Source organism: Psammomys obesus, unplaced genomic scaffold (genome assembly GCF_907164565.1).
Source record: "Psammomys obesus unplaced genomic scaffold, mPsaObe1.curated_primary_1811, whole genome shotgun sequence".
Taxonomy (NCBI): domain Eukaryota; kingdom Metazoa; phylum Chordata; class Mammalia; order Rodentia; family Muridae; genus Psammomys; species Psammomys obesus.
In genome coordinates, this window is record NW_026596440.1 from 7,256,098 (window position 1) to 7,274,914 (window position 18,817).

The 18,817-nt window shown below is 40.5% G+C and overlaps 1 protein-coding gene across 8 annotated transcripts in view; it reads left to right on the forward strand.

The window, feature by feature from the left end:
* Fancc (FA complementation group C) overlaps positions 1-18,817 on the forward strand; it is a 154,507-nt gene that overhangs the window by 83,346 nt on the left and 52,344 nt on the right. For all 8 annotated transcript variants that reach the window (XR_008719058.1, XM_055597970.1, XM_055597969.1 and 5 more), the window contains 2 exons: positions 11,470-11,583; positions 12,410-12,474. Coding sequence is in view for 7 of the 8 variants with exons in the window: in XM_055597970.1 (XP_055453945.1) it covers positions 11,470-11,583; positions 12,410-12,474 (179 nt within the window). In the remaining variant the exon portion in view is untranslated. The remainder of the gene's footprint in view (positions 1-11,469; positions 11,584-12,409; positions 12,475-18,817) is intronic.

Consider the following 18,817-nt stretch of genomic DNA (forward strand, 5'->3'; position numbering starts at 1 on the left):
TGAGCTGAGGCTGCTTTCCAGTCCTCAGCCCATGGGGCTCTTCCCACATGACCCAGAAGCCCAGTAGGCTCCAGGATCAATCAGCCAACACCAAGGGCAACCAGATGGCTAAAGGCCAGCGTAAGAACACAATCAACAAAAAACAGGGCAATATGGCACCAAGCTCTGCATATCCTAACACAGCTGAAACATGGGAAAATGACTTTAAATCTATGCTTATGAAAGGAGTAGAGACATTTAAAGAGAAAATGAGTAAATCCCTTAAAGAAATACAGGAAAATACCATCAAACAAATAGAGGCTTTTAAAGAGAAAATGAATAAATCACTTAAATAAATGCAGGAAAACACAATCAAACAGATGAAGAAAATGAATAAAATGGTGTAAGACCTAAAAATGGAAATAGAATCAATAAAGAAAACACAAATGGAAGAAATCCTAGAGATGGAAAACTTAAGGAAACACAGAGGTAAGCATCACCAACATAATACAGGAGATGGAGAAGAAAATCTTAGGCATAGAAGACACAATTGAAGAAATGGATACATCTGTCAAAGAAAATAGTAAATTGAAAAAAATTCCTTACACAAAACATCCAAGAAATCAAGGACACCGTGAAAAGATGAAACATAAGAATGATAGGAATAGAAGAAAGTGAAGATTCCCGACGATTCTGAGGACCAGAAAATATTTTTCAAGAAAATCATAGAAGAAAAATTTTGCAACCTTAAGAAAGATGCCTAGAAACATACAAGAAGCTTACCAAACACCAAATACATTAGAGCAGAAAAGAAATTCTTCCTGCCACATAATAATCAAAACATTAAATGTTTTGATTTAGAAAAAGAAAAACATTAAAGAGTGCAAGGGAAAAAGGTGAAGTAACTTATAAAGGCAGACCTATCAGAATCACACCTGAATTCTCAGCAGAGACTGTAAATGCCAGAAGGGCCTGGGCAGATGTTTCGCAGACCCTAAGAGAGTACAGATGTCAGCACAAGAATACTGTACCCAGCAAAGCTTTCAATCACCATAAATGGAGAAGACAAGATACTCCATGACAAAACCAAATTTAAACAATATTTACATAGAAACCAACTTTACAGAAGATACTGGAAGGAGGTTAACTATACCCAGGAAAACACAGATAAAAATAACTTCACTACAGCAAACCAAAGAAGACAGGCACACAAACAGACTACCATCACCGTCATCATAATAAAAGGAACTAACAATCATTGGTCATTAATATTGCTCAGCATCAGTGAACTTCATACTCCAATTAAAAAGACACAGACTAACAGAATGGATGCATAAACAGGACCCAACATTCTGCTACATTCAAGAAACATACCTCTGCACCAAAGAATAAAGAGCTGGAAAAGGCTTTCCAAGCAAACAGACCCAAGAAGCAAGCCTGAGTAGCCATCCTAATATCTAATAAAATAGGCTTTCAACCAAAAGTAATCAAAAGCAATGGGATGCAAGGAAGAATCCACCAAGATGACATCTCAATCCTGAACATCTATGCCCCCAAAACAAGGGCACCCACATTTGTAAAAGAAACATTATTAAAATTTAAATCACACATCAATCCCCACATATTCATAATGGGAAGACTTCAACATTCCAACTTTCACCAATGGACAGATCCTCCAGACAGAAACTAAATAAAGAAATGAGGAAACTAACAGATGTCATGAACCAAATGGACCTAATAATTATCCACAGAACTTTTCACCAAAACACAAAACCTTCTTTTCAGCACTGCATGGGACTTTCTCCAAAATCGACCATATAAGTAGGTCACAGTGCAAACTCCAACCAATATAATAAAATTAACCCATTGTACTTTATCAGATCACTGTGGATTAAAGCTGGACTTCAACAACAACAGAAATAACAAAAAGCCTATACACTCATGGAAACTGAACAACTCCCTTTTCAGTGACAATTGAGTCAGGAAAGAAATAAAGGAAAAAATTTAAAACTTCTAAAATTCAATGAAAATTAAGGTACAATATACCCAAACCTATGGGACACAATGAAAGCAGTGCTAAGAGGAAAAAGTTCATAGCATTAAGTGTCTTAATAGAGAAATGGAGAGATCTCATACTAGCAATTTAATAGCATACCTGAAATCTTTAGAGGGAAGAAAAAAAAAAAAAAAACCAAGAAGCAAACACATGCAAGAGGAGTAGACAACAGGAAATAATAAAACATATGGCTGAAATCAATAAATTAGAAAAGAGAACAAAGAAAGAATTAATGAAACCAAGAGCTGGTTCTTTGAGAAAATCAACAAGATAGACCCTTAGCCAAAATAACTAAACGGTAGAGAGACAGTACCAAATCAACAAAATCAGAAATGAAAAAAGGTAGACATAACAACAGACACTGAGGAAATCCATAGAATCATAGGATCTTTCTAAATGAAATGGACACTTTAAAAAAAATAGATTCCTCTTACCAAAGTTAAATTAAGGTCGAGTAAACAAGTTAAATAGTACTATAACCCCAAGAAAATAGAGGCAGTCATTAAAAGTCTCCCATGACAAAAAAAAAAAATAAAATGAAAAGCAAACAAAACCTAGGGACAGATGGTTTCAGCACAGAATTCTACAGAGTTTCAAAGAAGAGCTAATAACAATACTCCTAAAACTGTTCCACAAAATAGAAACAGAAGGGACATTGCCAAACTGTCGTATGAGGCCACAGTCACCCTGTTACCTAAACCATACAAAGAGCCAACAAAGAAAGATTTTTAGACCAATTTCCTTTATGAACATTGATTGCAAAAGTACTCTCAAAGGAAATCCAAGAAAACATCAAAAATATCATCCACCATGATCAAGTAGGATTCATCCCAAGTATGCAGTGGTGATTCAATGTATGAAAATCCATCAACATAATCCACGATATAAACAAACTGAAAAAAAAAAAAAACCCACTTGATCATTTCATTAGATATTGTTTGCATTTGACAAAATCCAGCACCCCTTCATGTTATAAGTCTTGGAAAGATCAGAGACAAGGCACATACCTAAACACAATAAAGGCAATATATAGCAAGCCTATGTAGCCAATATCAAATTAAAAGGAGAGAATCTTAAAGCAGTCCCACTGAAATCAGGAACAGGACAAGGTTGCCCACTCTCATCGTATCACTTCAATATAAATACTTGAAGTCTTAGCCAGAGTAATAAGCCAACTAAAGGAGATCAAGGGAATACAAATTACACAAAGGAAGAAGTATTGCTATTTGCAGATGTGGTAGTATATATAAGTGACCCCAAAAATTCCACTGGAGAACTACAGCTGATAAACACTTTAAGCAAAATGGCTGGATACAAAATTAATTAAAAAAAGAAAAAGTAGCCCTCCTGTATACAAATGACAAAGGGCTGAGAAAGAAATTAGGGAAACCCCCCCCCCCCTTACAATAGCCACAAATAATATAAATTATCTTGGTGTAACTCTTTCCAAGCAAGTGAAAGAAATTAAAGAAATGCTCAACATCATTAGTCAGCAGGGAAATGCAAATCAATATGATTCCCAGATTCCATCCTTCACCCAGCAGAATGGCAAAAACTCAAGTGACAAAACGTGCTGGAGAGGATATGGAGAAAGGGGATCCCTCCTCCGTTGCTGGTGGAAGTACAAACTTGTACAACCATTCTGGAAATCAGTCTGCTGCTTTCTCAGAAAATTGGGAAAAGCTTTACCTCACGACCCAGTTATACTACTCCTGGGTATATACCCAAAAGATGGTCTACCATAAAACAAGGACATTTGCTCAACTATGTTCATAGCAGCTTTATTCATAATAGCCAGAAACTGGAAACAATTCAGATGTCCCTCAACCAAGGAATGGATGCAGAAATTGTGGTACATTTACACAACGGAATACTACTCAGCTGTTATAAAAAAGGAAATCATAAAAGTTGCAGGCAAGTGGATAGAACTAGAAAATGTAATCCTGAGTGAGGTAACCCAGACCCAGAAAGACACACATGGTATGTATTCACTTATAAGTAGATTTAAGTTATATAGTATAGAATAAACATACTATAATTCACAGATCCCAAGAGTATAAATAACAAGGAGAACCCAAGGAGGATGCTTAAATATCACTCAGAAGTGTAAATAGAATAGATGGCAGAAGTGGCTGAAGAGAAGGGACAAGCTAGGAGATGGAGTGCAGAGAAAAATGAGGGCAATGATTAGACTTGAGGAGAGTAGGGGTGGGAGGACAAAGGGCCTGCAGAGAGAAGAGAAACCACAGGTAGAGGTATCTCTGTGACCTGCTGGAGACCTAAGACAGAACAGGCTTGTGGAAGAATGTGGGGGTGACTCTAGCTGAGACTCCAAGTAGTGGGAATCATGGATAATGAAGAGGCCACCCTCTAACTAGACAGGACTCCTAGTGAAGGGAGGGGAACACCAACCCACTCAAAAAAATTTTGACCCAAAATTTACCCTAGCTACAAGTTGTGCAGGGATAAATATAAATGGCATTGATGGCATGTTCAACCATTTCCTTGACCAACCTGAGACTCATGCCATGGGAGGGAGCAACCCCTGACACTATTAATGATACTCTGCTATGCTTGCAGATGGGAGCCTAGCAGATGTTGAGACCCACAGCCAAACATTGGGCAAAGCGTAGGGAATCTTGTGGAAAAGTGGGGGAAAGGACAAAAGAACCTGGAGGTGACAGGAGCTCCACAGGAAAACCAACAAAGCCAACTAACCAGGGCCCAGAGGGGCTTGCGGAGACTGATGCATCAATCTAGGACCATGCATGGGCTGGACCTAGGCCCCCTACACATATGTAGCTGATGGGCAGCTTGGGCTTCATGTGGTACCCTAGTAAGGGGAGCGGGGCTGACTCTAACATGGACTCTGTTGTCTTCTTTTTCATCATTCCCCCTCGCCCCCTGGGCAGGACTGCCTTGACAAATCACCGGGGATAGGATACAATCAGTCCTGATTCCAGTTGATGAGCTGGGGTGGGTTGAGGGGTGGCTCCCCTTTTTCTGAGAAGTAGGGGAGGGGGATGTATAAGAGGGAGGGGGCTATGATTGCAATGTAAAGTAAATTAATTAATTAATTTAGAAAATTTATTGTAATGTGTATGAACGTTTAGCCTGAATCTATGTCTGTGAGACACTTATGTGCCTGGTGCTCTCATGTCAGCAAATGGCATCAGATCCCCTGGAACTGGAGTAATAGAGGATTGTAAATTGCCACCTGGGTGCTAGGAACCGAACCTGGGCCTTCTGGAAGAGCAGCCAGTGCTCATAACCTCTGAGTCCTCTCTCTAGCTCCTGTAGCTCCTTGTTGGGTGCTGCAGGGTCTGCTGCTGCAGTTTACTTGAGAGGAGACTGCATTTCTGTGCATGCTTCTCTGGGATAAATGTAGGTGACGCTTATATATTAGCCTGGGTCATCTGTGTGAACTTGGGGGTGGGTCATGGTCACTCCCATGGTATTGTCAACAGAAGCCACATTTATAGTCTGATGCTTAGTGTTGAAAACTAGGAATCACTGGGATTTAATTAATTTAGGAATGTCAATGATAGCCAAATAAGTGTTCTAGTATAATGCCATAAATTTATTTTAGACAAATACGAAAAAACACAAAAGAGGAAGTGGCTAGTTGAGCTTTGGGGCACACGCATGTTATCTGCTTAGATTTCTGAGAGCTCCACCTCTGCGACCCACTCTAGACTAATAGGCTGGATATATGTAGAAGGACTCAAGTAAGGGGAAGGCATGCATATTTAATGTACCTAAGTGGTATATTGGGGAAGACAAAATAATTCAATTTCATGAAGACCAGCTTCTTAACTCACTTAAATTCAACCGAGATTGCCTTGGAAATTTCTGACTCTTTGTACAGTGGTGCTGCTTGTCATATCCCTTCTGGGTATCCTGAGACTCTGGAAGGCCCCAGGTTGCCACCGGCTGTAAAATAATGTGTTTTCTGTGGGATAGAGTCCATAGCAGTATGAGGCTATGGCCAAGGTTACAAACTGAGTCAGTCTCTTTGAGGTAAAAGACATAACAGTGTCATCATGTTTTTTGGTTTTGTGGGTATTTTATGACCTGAAAAGAAAGCAAATTGTGAAAAACAGAATTTCTCTTGTTCTTCTGTTAAAAAAAAAAAAAAGGAAGCCTGAAGGAGTTATGAAAGAGCCTTTCTGTTGAATTTGACCCAAGGGTTCACTGTGTGAGGACAGCTTGCAGTTGCTCAAGGGAAGGTAAGAGATGTTAAGTCAGCTCCTCCTTTCCTGAGCCTGTGGGTACCAAGTGGACTGGAATGTGTGTTTAAGACAGCATTGCAGGCCCTTTGACGGAAGTGCCAACAGGACCCCATGGAGACTAAGATCTTAGCCCATAGGAGAAAGATCTTAGATCCCAGGAGAAGGATCTTAGCAAGTTGACACTAAAACAAAAGTCTCATAGAAAGATGGGTTTTGAAAGATAAGGGTAAGTTTTGGCAACTGGAGACAGGAGTTGTTGGGTTCCTTGGAAGAAAAAAAAAATGCTAGGGCCTGGTGTATAGTTTAGAAAGTTGAGCTTGGCCAGGTGTGTGGAGTGGGGCCTGCACTTAGGAACCTGTGAGAGCAACAGCCGTGGTGCTGGGCCATTATGAGTTGTTCATTGCTGGCTCCATTTCTTGCTGAGTTGTGTTTTGCTTGTGCTATTCAGGCCCATACCACTCATGTACATCTCCTGCTTCCCTAGTTGCCATGAGCCATCTCAGATGCAATCACTGTGAAGTGATCAGAAAATTGGGTTAGAATCATCCTGTTTCTGTAGACACTGATGGACCATCTTATTTCTAACAGCACTTATGTTCCTGTCTCTATTGCCCATCACAGTCTTGGGGGGGGGGGGCTTCTCATCCTACCTGTTTCAGTAGAGTATATACCACCCCTCTAGGTGTTTGACAAATGAATGAATAAAGGATCCTGGTTTTCAAATGGATTTTTTTTACTTTTTTAAAAAACATGGCTAAATAAACAGGATCAATGAAAAGAATAGTGGTGGATATTCTAAGAGATTTTAATGATCAGACAAAAATCCTTTAGAAAAGCGTAAGAAAAGCACATGCTTTGTCTTGGTCCAGGAATATCGACCACAGTTTGGCTCTACTCGTCCTTCATTTGAGCAAGCCCCACAGCTTCTCTTTCTACCTTGACCATGATTGTTCTAATCCTTCTTAATTTCCCCAGGAACAAATATGCTGCCCTGACAGCAGCAGTAGGGTAGGGCGGAACCAGAACATTAGTTGAAACGCCTGTGAGAGCTTGCCTGCTTAGAGCAATCATCTCCAGTGCTCCTCAAGTAGAATTCTTTTGTGCTTAATGACTTTGTGAATCAACATAAAGTTGTGTGTGTATGTGTGTGTGTAGAGCTGGCTCAGTGGCTAATACTATTGCAAAGGACCCAGGTTCAGTTCCCAGCACCCACATGGCAGCTCACAACCCTCTTTATAACTCAGATTCCAAAGTATTTTGTACCTTCTTCTGGCCTCCAAGGACACTGCATACACATTGTGTACATACATACATGCAGACAACCACTCACGAATAAAAATAAGATACATATTTTGAAAAGTCATTGTATATGGGTTAGTGAGGTGTGTCAGTAGGCAAAGGCTGCCAAGCTTGATAAGCTGAGGTTGATCTGGGGAACCATGTGTTTGCCTTAGAGAAGTGACTCTAGGAAACTGTCCTCTGTCCTTTACAATCATACTGTGGCAGGTGTGTTTGTGAGGGCTCGTACACATGTCAAGTGTTATAGTCATGTTAGTTTCTGTACTTCCACCTCTGAAAACTTTAGAAAGAGCCAGCTGGTGCCTTTGCACTGTCTTACTGTCAGTACATGTTTACTTGTCCACATTCTGTTTGCAGACATTGGTTTGTGTTCATTGTTAGCCCTTAAGTTACCGGATCCAGGAGGGTAGAGTCAGAGGGTCTTCAAGTCCTGATCAGATGGCCTTGCCTTTCGTGGTTCTTTGTTTAAAGCTTTTGCCACTAGGTGGCAGTAAAAACAGATAACTCTACCAATGAGAAACACTGATTTTTATTTTACTGTTTTTTTTTTGGTGCTGAGAACTGATAGTTCTCATCTGTAATCTACCACTGAGATTCATCCTTAGCCAAGTTTAATTTTTACAGTTTAAATTTTACTTTTTATTTTTTGTATTTGAGTCTGTTGCCTGAATTTTAAGTCGAGGCACCACATGTATGCCCAGTACTGCAGAGGCCAGGGTGGGCATTAAATCTGGGACTAGAGTTGTAGATGGTTGTCAGACACCATGTGGGTTCTGGGAATTGAACTTGGTCCTTCTTGAAGAGCAGCCAGTGCTCTTAACTGCTGAGCCCTCTCCCCAGCCCCTGAAGTCTACTTTTAAATGAGAGATTTCAGGAATAACATGTGTCTGTCTCAAGAGCCTGCTGGCCCAGGGCAGGACTCAGTAGGCCACTTTTGTGACCTGTGCTTGTTTGAGCTGGGCCTGGACCTTTGTGCTCCTCCATAGGAGTTCGCATTAGGGAATCACAGACAAAATGGACAGAAGGTAAACCATTCGACTTTCTTTTACAAAATATCTTTATGATTAAAAGGTATAATAGAGAGATGGCTCAATGGATAATGCATTTGCCACACAGGCTTGACAACTGGAGTTCAGTTCTACATACAGGCTAGCTCATGTGTAGAACTTCCTTCCTCCCCAAAGTCATATTCAAAACTCAAGGGACTGTCTCCCTTCAGGCCTGTACTTCATGTTATCTGTAACAAGTCACTCTCCCTCTCTCCCTTCCTCTCTCTCTTTCTCTCTTCATCCCTCCTTCTCCTTCTTCTCTCTCTGTCTCTATGTCTCTGTCTGTCTGTCTCTCTTTCTCTGTCTTCTAGGAAAGCTCTTATTTGGATCTGAAGTCTTGCTCTCACTTTCAGAGAGGTGGGTCCAGGCCTCTTGGCCCTGGGGAGACATGTGGACTGTGAGCATTAAGGGCCTACTCTAAGACTGTCTGATTTGAATCTAGCAGTTTTGTGGAGAGTGGCTCAGAGTATCTCCTTTTGGGATTTGACAAGAGGGCGGGATCCAGATGTGGACAGCACCTGCCCTGTGTCTTGGTGCCCTTACCTGTAAGGAAGGTTCAATAAGAATATTTATACAGCGTGAGGGCTGGGGTGCGGGTCTGTGGAGCGGGTATAGCAGCTCTTGCATACAAAGTGCTTTCCGTGTCGAAATTGTAAGACAGGTGCTGCCCTCTCTCTTGACTTTATCATGCCAGTCCCAGAGCTGCTGATGTACAAACCAAGACTGCTTGACCGGCTTCCTGAGTTGGTCACACCTGGGACACTTTCATATGGCTTTGATATGTGGTGAAACCTTTTTTGTCTACCGTACTTCCTTGGCAGCCACATGGGGGATCAGCCTCAATGTTCCTTGCTTTCTTGCTGAGGCTTGCAGGTAGTCCTGTGTGGTGTGAGCAACTCTAAGGGAAGAAGATGCAGTGGGCTGTTTGCTCTCATCTCAGTGCCCTTGACAGGTGAAAAGAACTTGGAGATAGCTCTCTTGGGCTGTGGTCAGCTTATTTACTTTATGCTCTTAGAACAAAATTGAACAGAAAGAAAAACAGCAGTAACATACAGTGGCTCCACGTAGTCAGTGTTCCCTTTAGTAAGGAGCCTTTGCAGTACAGGCTCCAAAAGCCTGCTTTCACCACATAAGTTTCTGTTTTTTCTCCTCTGGTGTGCTCATTTCTGTCAGCAATGCTGCCCATGTCTCTTGGTTTTGTTGTGGTGTAAGTTGAAGTAGCTTCCTCAACTGCAGCAGCTCTATAAACTTATCTAAGTTGAGGCCCTGGGCTTGGCCTCCAGGCTCAGGTTTCCAGCTATGGTATTCTAATGCAGTCTGGAGCTCTATGCTTAGGACCCTGAGGTAGGTGTTGCCCACTCATAGAGAATGCCTTCTTTGCTGTAAAGAGCAAGCCAGATTCAATCAGAGTTTCCCATTTGGGAAGGAAGGCTGTGGAGTGGTAGAAAGGGTATATCACAGAGCCTGTCTCTGTGCTTCTGATACATCACTAAATCTCACAGTTGATGAAGTCTTTCATGTAACCTTCGTTACTGTTGAATATATAAACTATCTCATGATGAAATGGAAACTTGTCAGGTATCCTCCTGATAGATGCTATAAAGACATAGGCACCCAATAGGTGTGCTGCGGGGCCTGTACCCACCATAAAGCTTAACCCAGACTGGGTGCCTTGTCTTCTGTCCTGCTATCAGCTGTCATGGCTGCCCACCTCTATGCATAGATGGAGTTTATATCACCTCATCCCTGCTGCCAGACATTGTTCACAGCACAACAATAAAATGAGCCTTTTTTAGTATAATTCCCTAGTGTCAGATGTGGCTTTATTTTCTTCTGTGTATGCCAGGTGCATCAACAGTATTTGAGAGAGATTTAATAGGGACAACTGGGTCTCTGTTCACTTGTTAAGATGTCTTGTTCAGGTAGCAAAGCCTCAGGGATCTCAGTGTGGTCACTCTGCAAGAACCTGTCTCTTGGCACTCTACACTTTCAAGACCTTGCCTGCCAAAAGCCTTTACTCACCGGGTTAATGGTGTCCGCAGCAGTGTCCTGGCTTAATCATGAGGACTATTGGGTAGTGTGTGTTTTTAGGCACTTGTGGTTTCCTTAGAAATGCCGCAGTTTACCTTTCCTGCTCTCTGCACATGCCATCTGGGAGCTTGTGCAGTGATGTTCTTCATGTGGTCCTTAGTCCCTGGCCATCTTCCTCTTGCACTTATGTTGTTTTGTGAAAAGGGCAAAGTTCTATTTTTACTTAGAAACCGCCTTTTTTTTTTTTTCTTGATTTTTAGTTAGCAGGTATTTTCCTCAGTTAGACTCTTGAAAAGCACTTATGTTTTCTTACTAATTTTTACATTGGCCTCTTTATATTAAACTTGTTATTTCAGACAGTAGTATAAATAATATTTAGTTTTTTTGAATAGTCAATTTCCAGCCACCATTTTTTATGTACCACTTCCTTTCCCTGCTGATATGGTGGTCTTTATCAGGTTCAAATTCTGACATGGTCTGTAATAAAGAGCTTTGGAGGCTGTAGTTTAGTGGCAAGCGTGAAGCCCTGTCATGTGTAACTCCAGCGTGCAAGCATGTTTTACAGAGTTAGAGATGTTGATGACCAGGCTCTCTATGTGATCAGTGTGGTTGGCCTCTGCTCATTTGTTTTTCTTCACAATAACATTTGTCTAAACTTTCCTTTAGTGTACTTGTGTTAGTGCTGGCATTTCTGCTTGATGCTTTGAGTTGAAGTGGAATGGCTGGTTTTATAGGGGCCATGGCACTTACAGGTAATGTTGCCTGTAGGCATTGTCCATCCACTTTGGAGAAGTTGACTTTTCTCTTTATGTTTGTTTTCTAGGGTTTGTTATCTTATGTCCTTTCTGCATTCAGATTCGACATGAAAGAAGTCGGTCTTTTTACCAAAAGTCTTGGATTTGAACCTGTTGATTACTATCCTAGTTTACTTAAAAATGTGAGTATCTAACGTTTAGTGTTGCAATTATTACCAGTTGTGTGAAGGGTAAATGAGATATTTTCTTCCGCCAGGGAGTTGTTGAACTTCTCTGTTTCTAACTTGGCATAGACTTATGACCATGGAAGGAAGATTTGAGGCGCTGTTGGACTCTCAAAACACATCTCACTCACTCAGAGATTTCTGAGAAGAGTACCTCATCCAGAATGACACAGCCTAGACTTCAGAACAGATGTCATATCTAAAATAGCCCCATTGAAACTTATGTTGAAGCAAAGCAGACAAGTTACTAGGGGATATCAAAATGGCCCAGTGGTAAAAGTGCTTGTCATGAAAAGCATGTTGACCTGAGTTTGATCCCCAGATCCCACATAAAGGTGGAAGAAAGGAACCAGCTTCACAGAGTTGTCCTCTGGCTCCCATCTAGGCTGTGGCATATGCACCCACACACAATTATGCTTTTAAAAAAGTGAGATCTTTGAGAGTTGTTAGCCATTTTGATGTTTTGGAAGTCATACACATGAAAATCACTTTTTAAAAGATAAGGGACTAAAAATGAAGGAAAAAAGTAAACTGCAGTATGTTTCCGTTTTCTGTGGCTTTGGTGTTAATTCTAGGATATGGATGACTTGTCTGTGCCCATTGCTTCAGCAGAACCCACATGGCGGCCAGCAGGATGTGATGCTGCCTTCCTTCCACTCTGCAAAGTAAAACAAGGAGAGAGTGGGGGAGGAATGGTAAGGGAGGTGTCACTCACAGCAAGAGAAATGGAGCTGAGGTAATTATGTGGCAGTTTGAGCTGACCTGCAACTGCTTTGTTTTACAGATGGTTTTGTCATTAGTGTCTGAGCTCAGAGAGAGTCATCTTAATGGATTGAACACTCAAAGTCGGTAGGTGTTAAACCAAACATCCCTCTGCTCAGGTTTCAAAAGGTGTCGCTTGGTTATGAGAGAAAGGTTCACTAACTCATCGGAAATGCATGTTCACAGCGCAGTTAAAGTCTGTGTGAGTACGACTTTAGTGGGAAATTCTTTTGAATATTATGTAAAGTTGCTGTGCTCTCAGCAGTTGCAGGGAAGTTAAGAATGAAATGTCTTTCATGTACACACTATGAAGCTCCCACATGTGCAGTAAGGAGCACAAAGGAAAGTGAGCTTGAGGCTCACCCCAGGCTTACTGCAAGAGGAGAATGTGTGGACTCATGTGTGGACTCCTGTGCTCATCTGCTTTGCTCACCCCCTTCCTATGTATGTGCACTTTATGTACAACTGGAATATTTACAAGGCAACAGATATTTTGATGTGCATATATGACCTACTTTAAGAAACTCAATATTCTGGAATCTAGACTAAACAAATCAGATAGATTCAGAGAAATTAAAAAGCAGTTAATCCCATCCCAGATGTTTCTTTACTCTGTGAGCAAAGTTGGAACTGTTTTCATTGGTGAGCATTGCATTTTTAACAAGTGATTAACCAAAAGAATCTAGGCACTTGAGACTTCCCTCAAAAAATTTTTGAAGCTGTTGCCAGCTAAAGCTCTATTTATCAAAACTGGTGTTTGCACTCAGTCTTTATGAATGCATTACAAGTAAATGTTACGACTCTTAGAGGAAAACATTGTCAAAGATCCTGGCAACATTGGATTTTGCTGAAGTCCTACAACATTTGGCTTCTCCCCTGACCTAGATATGACACCAAAAGTATAGGCAACGAAGAAAAAGAACTTGAAGGTCTAGAGAGGTTGCTTAGAGGGAAAAGCACTTGCTGTCTCAGCTTGGTGACCACATTGGAGTTCAATGTGGGAGTCCACGAAGGTGGGAAGAGAGCAGCAATTCCACCAAACTGTCATCGGATCTCACACATGCACCCTTCCTAACATGAGGCTTATGTACAACAATAATAACTAATAGATTTTTTTTTTAACAAAAGAAATTGAACTTTATTAAAATTAAGAATTTGGGAACTTGGTGGCTCAGTGGTAGAATATTTGACTTTTGTACTTATAACCCATGGATTCAACTCTCAAAAGTACAAAATACAAACTTTGTGAATCAAAGGATACCACCAAGAAAACAAAATAAATACTTTAGAGAAAGCATACAGAATGAATAAAAACTTTTATAGTACTATCTCTGAGATGGGCATATAGGACATTCTTGTAATCCTTGTCCTTGGAGGTACTTTGGGGTACAAGAACCATGAGTTTGAATTGAACTTGGACTTTTTGGGGTGTGTTGAGGTAGGGCCTCACTCTGGAGCCCAGGTTGGTCTCGGAAGTCACAGAGATCCGCCTGCCTCTGCCTTCTAAGTGCTGGGGCTAAAGTTGTGTGCCACCATGCCCAGCCCCCAGGTTGGACTTCTTAACCAACTTGAAGCCAGTTTGGGCTACATAGTGAGACTTTGTAAAAAACCAGCCAATCCAACCAATCCCCTCCCATAAGGAATTAATATCTGGGATGTGCAGACACTCATAAACAACAGCAACTAACACCCAGAACTAGGCAGATGCTGGAGACATTTCTCAGTGGCATAGTGCTGGCTTCTAACATCTTCTATGCATCAGGCTCTGGGTTTAAACAACAACAACAACAAAAAACAAAACAAACAAAAAAAAAAAAACAAAAAAAAAAACAAGCAGAGGACTTAGCTTGAATAGGCATTCTACCAGAGAAATATACACCTGGTAAAATGGGCATGGCACATAATTATAATCTAGAGTTTGGGAAATGAGGACAAGAGGCTCAGAAGGTCAAGGTTATCCTCAGATACAAATCAAGAAGGTACCCTATCTCTAAAAACAAAGCAAAACACCTGGCTACTAAGCAATGAAAAATGCATTCAACACCACACTCATTAGGGAGCATGTAAACCAGAACTACCCACCATGATGATTACAAAAAGAAAGAAAGGAAGAGCCCAAGTATTGGTTTGCTTGCTTTTGTTTTTGTTCTAGTTTTTAAAATTTATTTTTATGTATATGAGCGCTCTATCTGCATGTACACCTGCATGGGAGATGAGGGCATCAGATCAGGCTATAGATGGTTGTGAGCCACCATGTGGTTTCTGGGAATTGAACCCAGGTCCTCTGGTAGAGCAGCCAGTGCTCTTACCCACTGAGCCATCTCTTCTGCCCCTGACCCCAAGTATTGGGAAGAGAATTTGGAGCCCTGTGTATTGCTGGTGGTAGTATAAAATGGAACAGTTCAGTGGAAAGCAGATTGATGTTTTCCAGAAGAATTAAACAGAATTTCTGTGTGACACAAAATCTGCTACAAGGTGTATTTCTTCTCTACTTTCTTTTGCTGTGATAAAAACACGCTAATAAAAAACAGTTTGGGCATGGGGCAAGGTTTATCTGCTTTCCAGGTCACAGTCTATTGCTGAGGATGAAGTCAAGGTAGAAACTTTAGCACAGATTTAAGCAGAAACTATGAAGGAACACTGCTTACTGTCTCACTCTCACACTCCTGTACAGCTTTCTTATACAGCCGGGATCACCTGCGTAGGGATGGTGCCACCCACAGTAGGCTGGGCCTCTTCACATCAGTTAGCATCTATCATGTCCCACATACATCCCCACACCAGTCTGAGTTGGGTAATCCTTAATTGAGACTCCCTTCTTGGGTGACTTTAAATTGTATCAAGATGATGGTTAAAGCTAACTAGGAAATTATTCTAAAAAATTTAAAACAGGTGTCTGTACACCAGTCTTATTCATTGATCACAGCTAATGAACAAGATGTGTTTATATTTCATGAGTTACAAGTCCAGTATAAAAAAAAATAGCAGTTTTATGTATGCATGACCATGTAAACATACTTAATAAAACCAGTCCAGCACAAAAGCAAGTATGTTTTTATCCCATATATATATGAAGTCCTAGAATAGGTAGATTCATTGGTTAGAAGGCAGAACAGAGATCATAGGGTGAAGGGAGGAAAGAAAGGGAAGTATTAATGTGTTCAGTTTGTTGGGGGCAATGGAAACAGTTGCATAAAAAAGGTGAGAAGACAACATGTGAACATATTTAGTGTTAGTCACTACTGTTCTGTTGTTAAATTAACTTATTTATGTTTTACTGCAACCAAAAAACTAATGAAAAAAAATCAAAGGTGTCAATGCACACTCCAAGTGAGTAAAGTTTACAACACTCACGTTAATATATGTTAGTGGTTTGGATTTCATATATTGGCCATGAGTGTGGGAATCAATACAACCACACTGATAAACAGTGAAGTAGCTTATTACAGATTGTGGTATACTCTGCAAGGTGGCTCAGTGGGGTAAGTGCATTTGTCCTAAGATTGGTGGACTGAGTCCATCTCTAGGACTAGGATGGAAGTGTCAGGGATATACACTGATCATTTCAGAAGAGACAAGTGAATGGGCAATCAACATGGAAGGAATGGTGTAAGCATGACTTTGAAGAATGGCATAGTAGAAAGCCCAGATGTTGTTCCTCTACTGTGTAGCTGGGACACAGCTTATCACAGTACTAGAGATTCTGCAGTACTGGATACAGACACCAGAGGGAGAAAAAGATCACTGGCTCTTGAAACTAAGGCATTCCAATGAGGCCTCACTGCATAAAGTGAGCAAGAGTGGAGTGCAGGAGAGTGCCTGCGGCAGTGATGCAGTAAGAGCAAACTGTATGCCTTCTACAAGCATACAGTTTATATGTTATCTTTCTACATTTTATATGTTATCTTTTATTTTTCTTATTATTTTTACCTATTTTAATCAGGTTTATTTTCTTTTAAAAATTTGGGTATATTTATTTATTTGAGTATATATTTTTTTGTTCATGTACTTTAGGACCATTTAGATAGTGACCCCGAGATTGTGTGTATCTCATTGTTTTTAAACTTCATTTTGTCAAGGTCTCATGTATCCCAGGTTGGCCTCAAACTCACAATGTGGCTGGATGGCCTTGAATTTGTCTCTGCTCTGCAGTGCTGGGATGACAGGTGTGCACTACCACACCCAGCCTACATGGTGGCTGGAGGTCAAAGCCAGGGATTTGTGTGTCTAGGTAAGCACTCTGCCAGCTGAGCCAGGATCTCACTTCAGGTATGAGGACATACAAAGACTGAAAATGAAAGGATAGTTGCTAAAAGATAGCGAGAAGATGTATACACACACACACATATATATATGTATACACACACACACACACACACACACCATACAACTGTTGTAAGAGATAAAGGGTATTACAGAAGGATAGAAGTGTCAGTTTACCTGAGATATAAGTTAAAAACATTTGTACTTAAAACAGAGTACACAGACACAAAGTGCTTTGACAGATTGGCAGGAAAAATAGAAAGTAAGGAGAAAAGGATCTGATACTCCAATCTGAGTAATGGATTGAGTTTTCAGAATGGAGAATAATAAGTGACTAGGACTTAGGGTGGTTTTAAGGGCCAGTTCAGCCAGTAGATACATACGGAACACCCCACATAATAATAGAATGCACACTTTTTTCTTAGAATCTTCTCCAGGATAGGCCATATTTTGGTTTACAAAACAGATCTTAGCAAATTGAAGCAGGCTGAAGTCCTATCAGTGGTCCATTTTGAGCACAGTGAAGTGAAAATAGAAATCCATACAAAAGGAAAACTGGAAGCTTTACCAACATGTAAATTAACACATTTTAAAAGAGCCAGTGGTCAAAGCAATCATAAATTTAGAAAAGTATCTTGAGAGAAATGACAATGAACATACCACATGCCAGCACTTTTAGATTGTGGCAAAAGTATAAGAAAGTAAATTCATTTAAAAAGAAGAAAAGAGCTCAACTAATCCAAATTAGAAAGAGATAGCAGATTAAAGCAGACATCAGTAATAGAGAACAGAAGAATCAAGACTGAGACACCACTGAACACTGTGCCAGCTGCTACGACAATCTAGGACTGGAGAATGATCTAGAAATACCAAGTCTTTAAGGAGTAAAAATATGAGCAGACTTCTAAATAATAAAGAGATTAAGTCAGCTCTTCAAAACCTTCCAACAAAAACCCAAACATTGAAAGACTTTACTGGAGGATTCTTCCAAGAACGTAAAAAAGTTTAACAATTATTTCAAACTCTGCCAACCTGTTGGAGAAGAAGGACATTTTCAAATCAGTTTATAAGGCTAGCCATCTATGGCTAGCACAGTTAAGCACAGTTATCTTAAAAACAAAACAAAACAAAAAACAGGGTTAGTTGATATCTTGGCAAACAATGTGTGAGCAGTAGGTATATACAGAGCTGCTTAATACTTGCTGTTACCAGGAAAACACAAACCAGAACTGCATAGCACTTTATATGAATAAAGAAAGTCGTAAAGGTCCTGGGCTCAGTGTTGCATACCTTTAATTCCAACACTCAAGAGACAGAGTCAGGCAGACGTTTGAGTTTTGAAGCCAGTCTGGTCTACATAGAGAGTTCCAGACCAGCCAAAGCTACATAGTGAGGCCCTATTTCAAGAAGGAAAGAAAAAAGTTTAAGAGAGGGAAGGCTTAGGTAAGAGATAGTGTCCTATGTTGCTGATAATGTGGAGAAATAGCATTGTGCACTGTTGGTGAGCATGCAGGTGGCTAAGGAAAAGTAGATCTGTTATGGTGGTGCATGCTGCAGTCTCAGCATTTGGGAGGTGGAAGTCCAAGCCCAGCTCTGGCTATATGAGACCTGGTCTTAAACAAGCAAGTAAATTGAGTTACCATGTGGCCAGTTCCACTTCTACTTGTATATTCAGAAGAACTGGAAAGATAATTGGCAAGCCCGTGTTGGTTGTATTTTTCATACTAGCCAAGGGATAGAAGTAAACTGTGTGTACACCTTGTTAGATGAAAACTTGACATAGATACAACTGAATTTTAGTCATGCTTTAAAAAAAAAATGGCTAGAGAGATTAAGAGCACTGTCTGTTCTCACAAAGGACCTGGGTTCAATTCCCGGCACCCACAAAGCAGCTTACAACTGTCTGTAATACCAATTCCAAGGGAACTGACAGCTTTACACTAATGCACATTAAAAAAAAAAAAGTCCTGTTAAGTGCTATACTATGGTAGACCTGAAGGATATTACACAGTGAAATAAACCAGCTACCAAAGAGAAGTAATATTCCATTCTCAGGTAATATCCAAAGTAGCAGTCTCTTAGGAAGCAGAATGTTTGCAGTGGGCACGGAGGAAGGGAGACGGGAGTTCTTGGTTGTTATAGAGCTTCAGTTTCGTAAGGCGTGGAA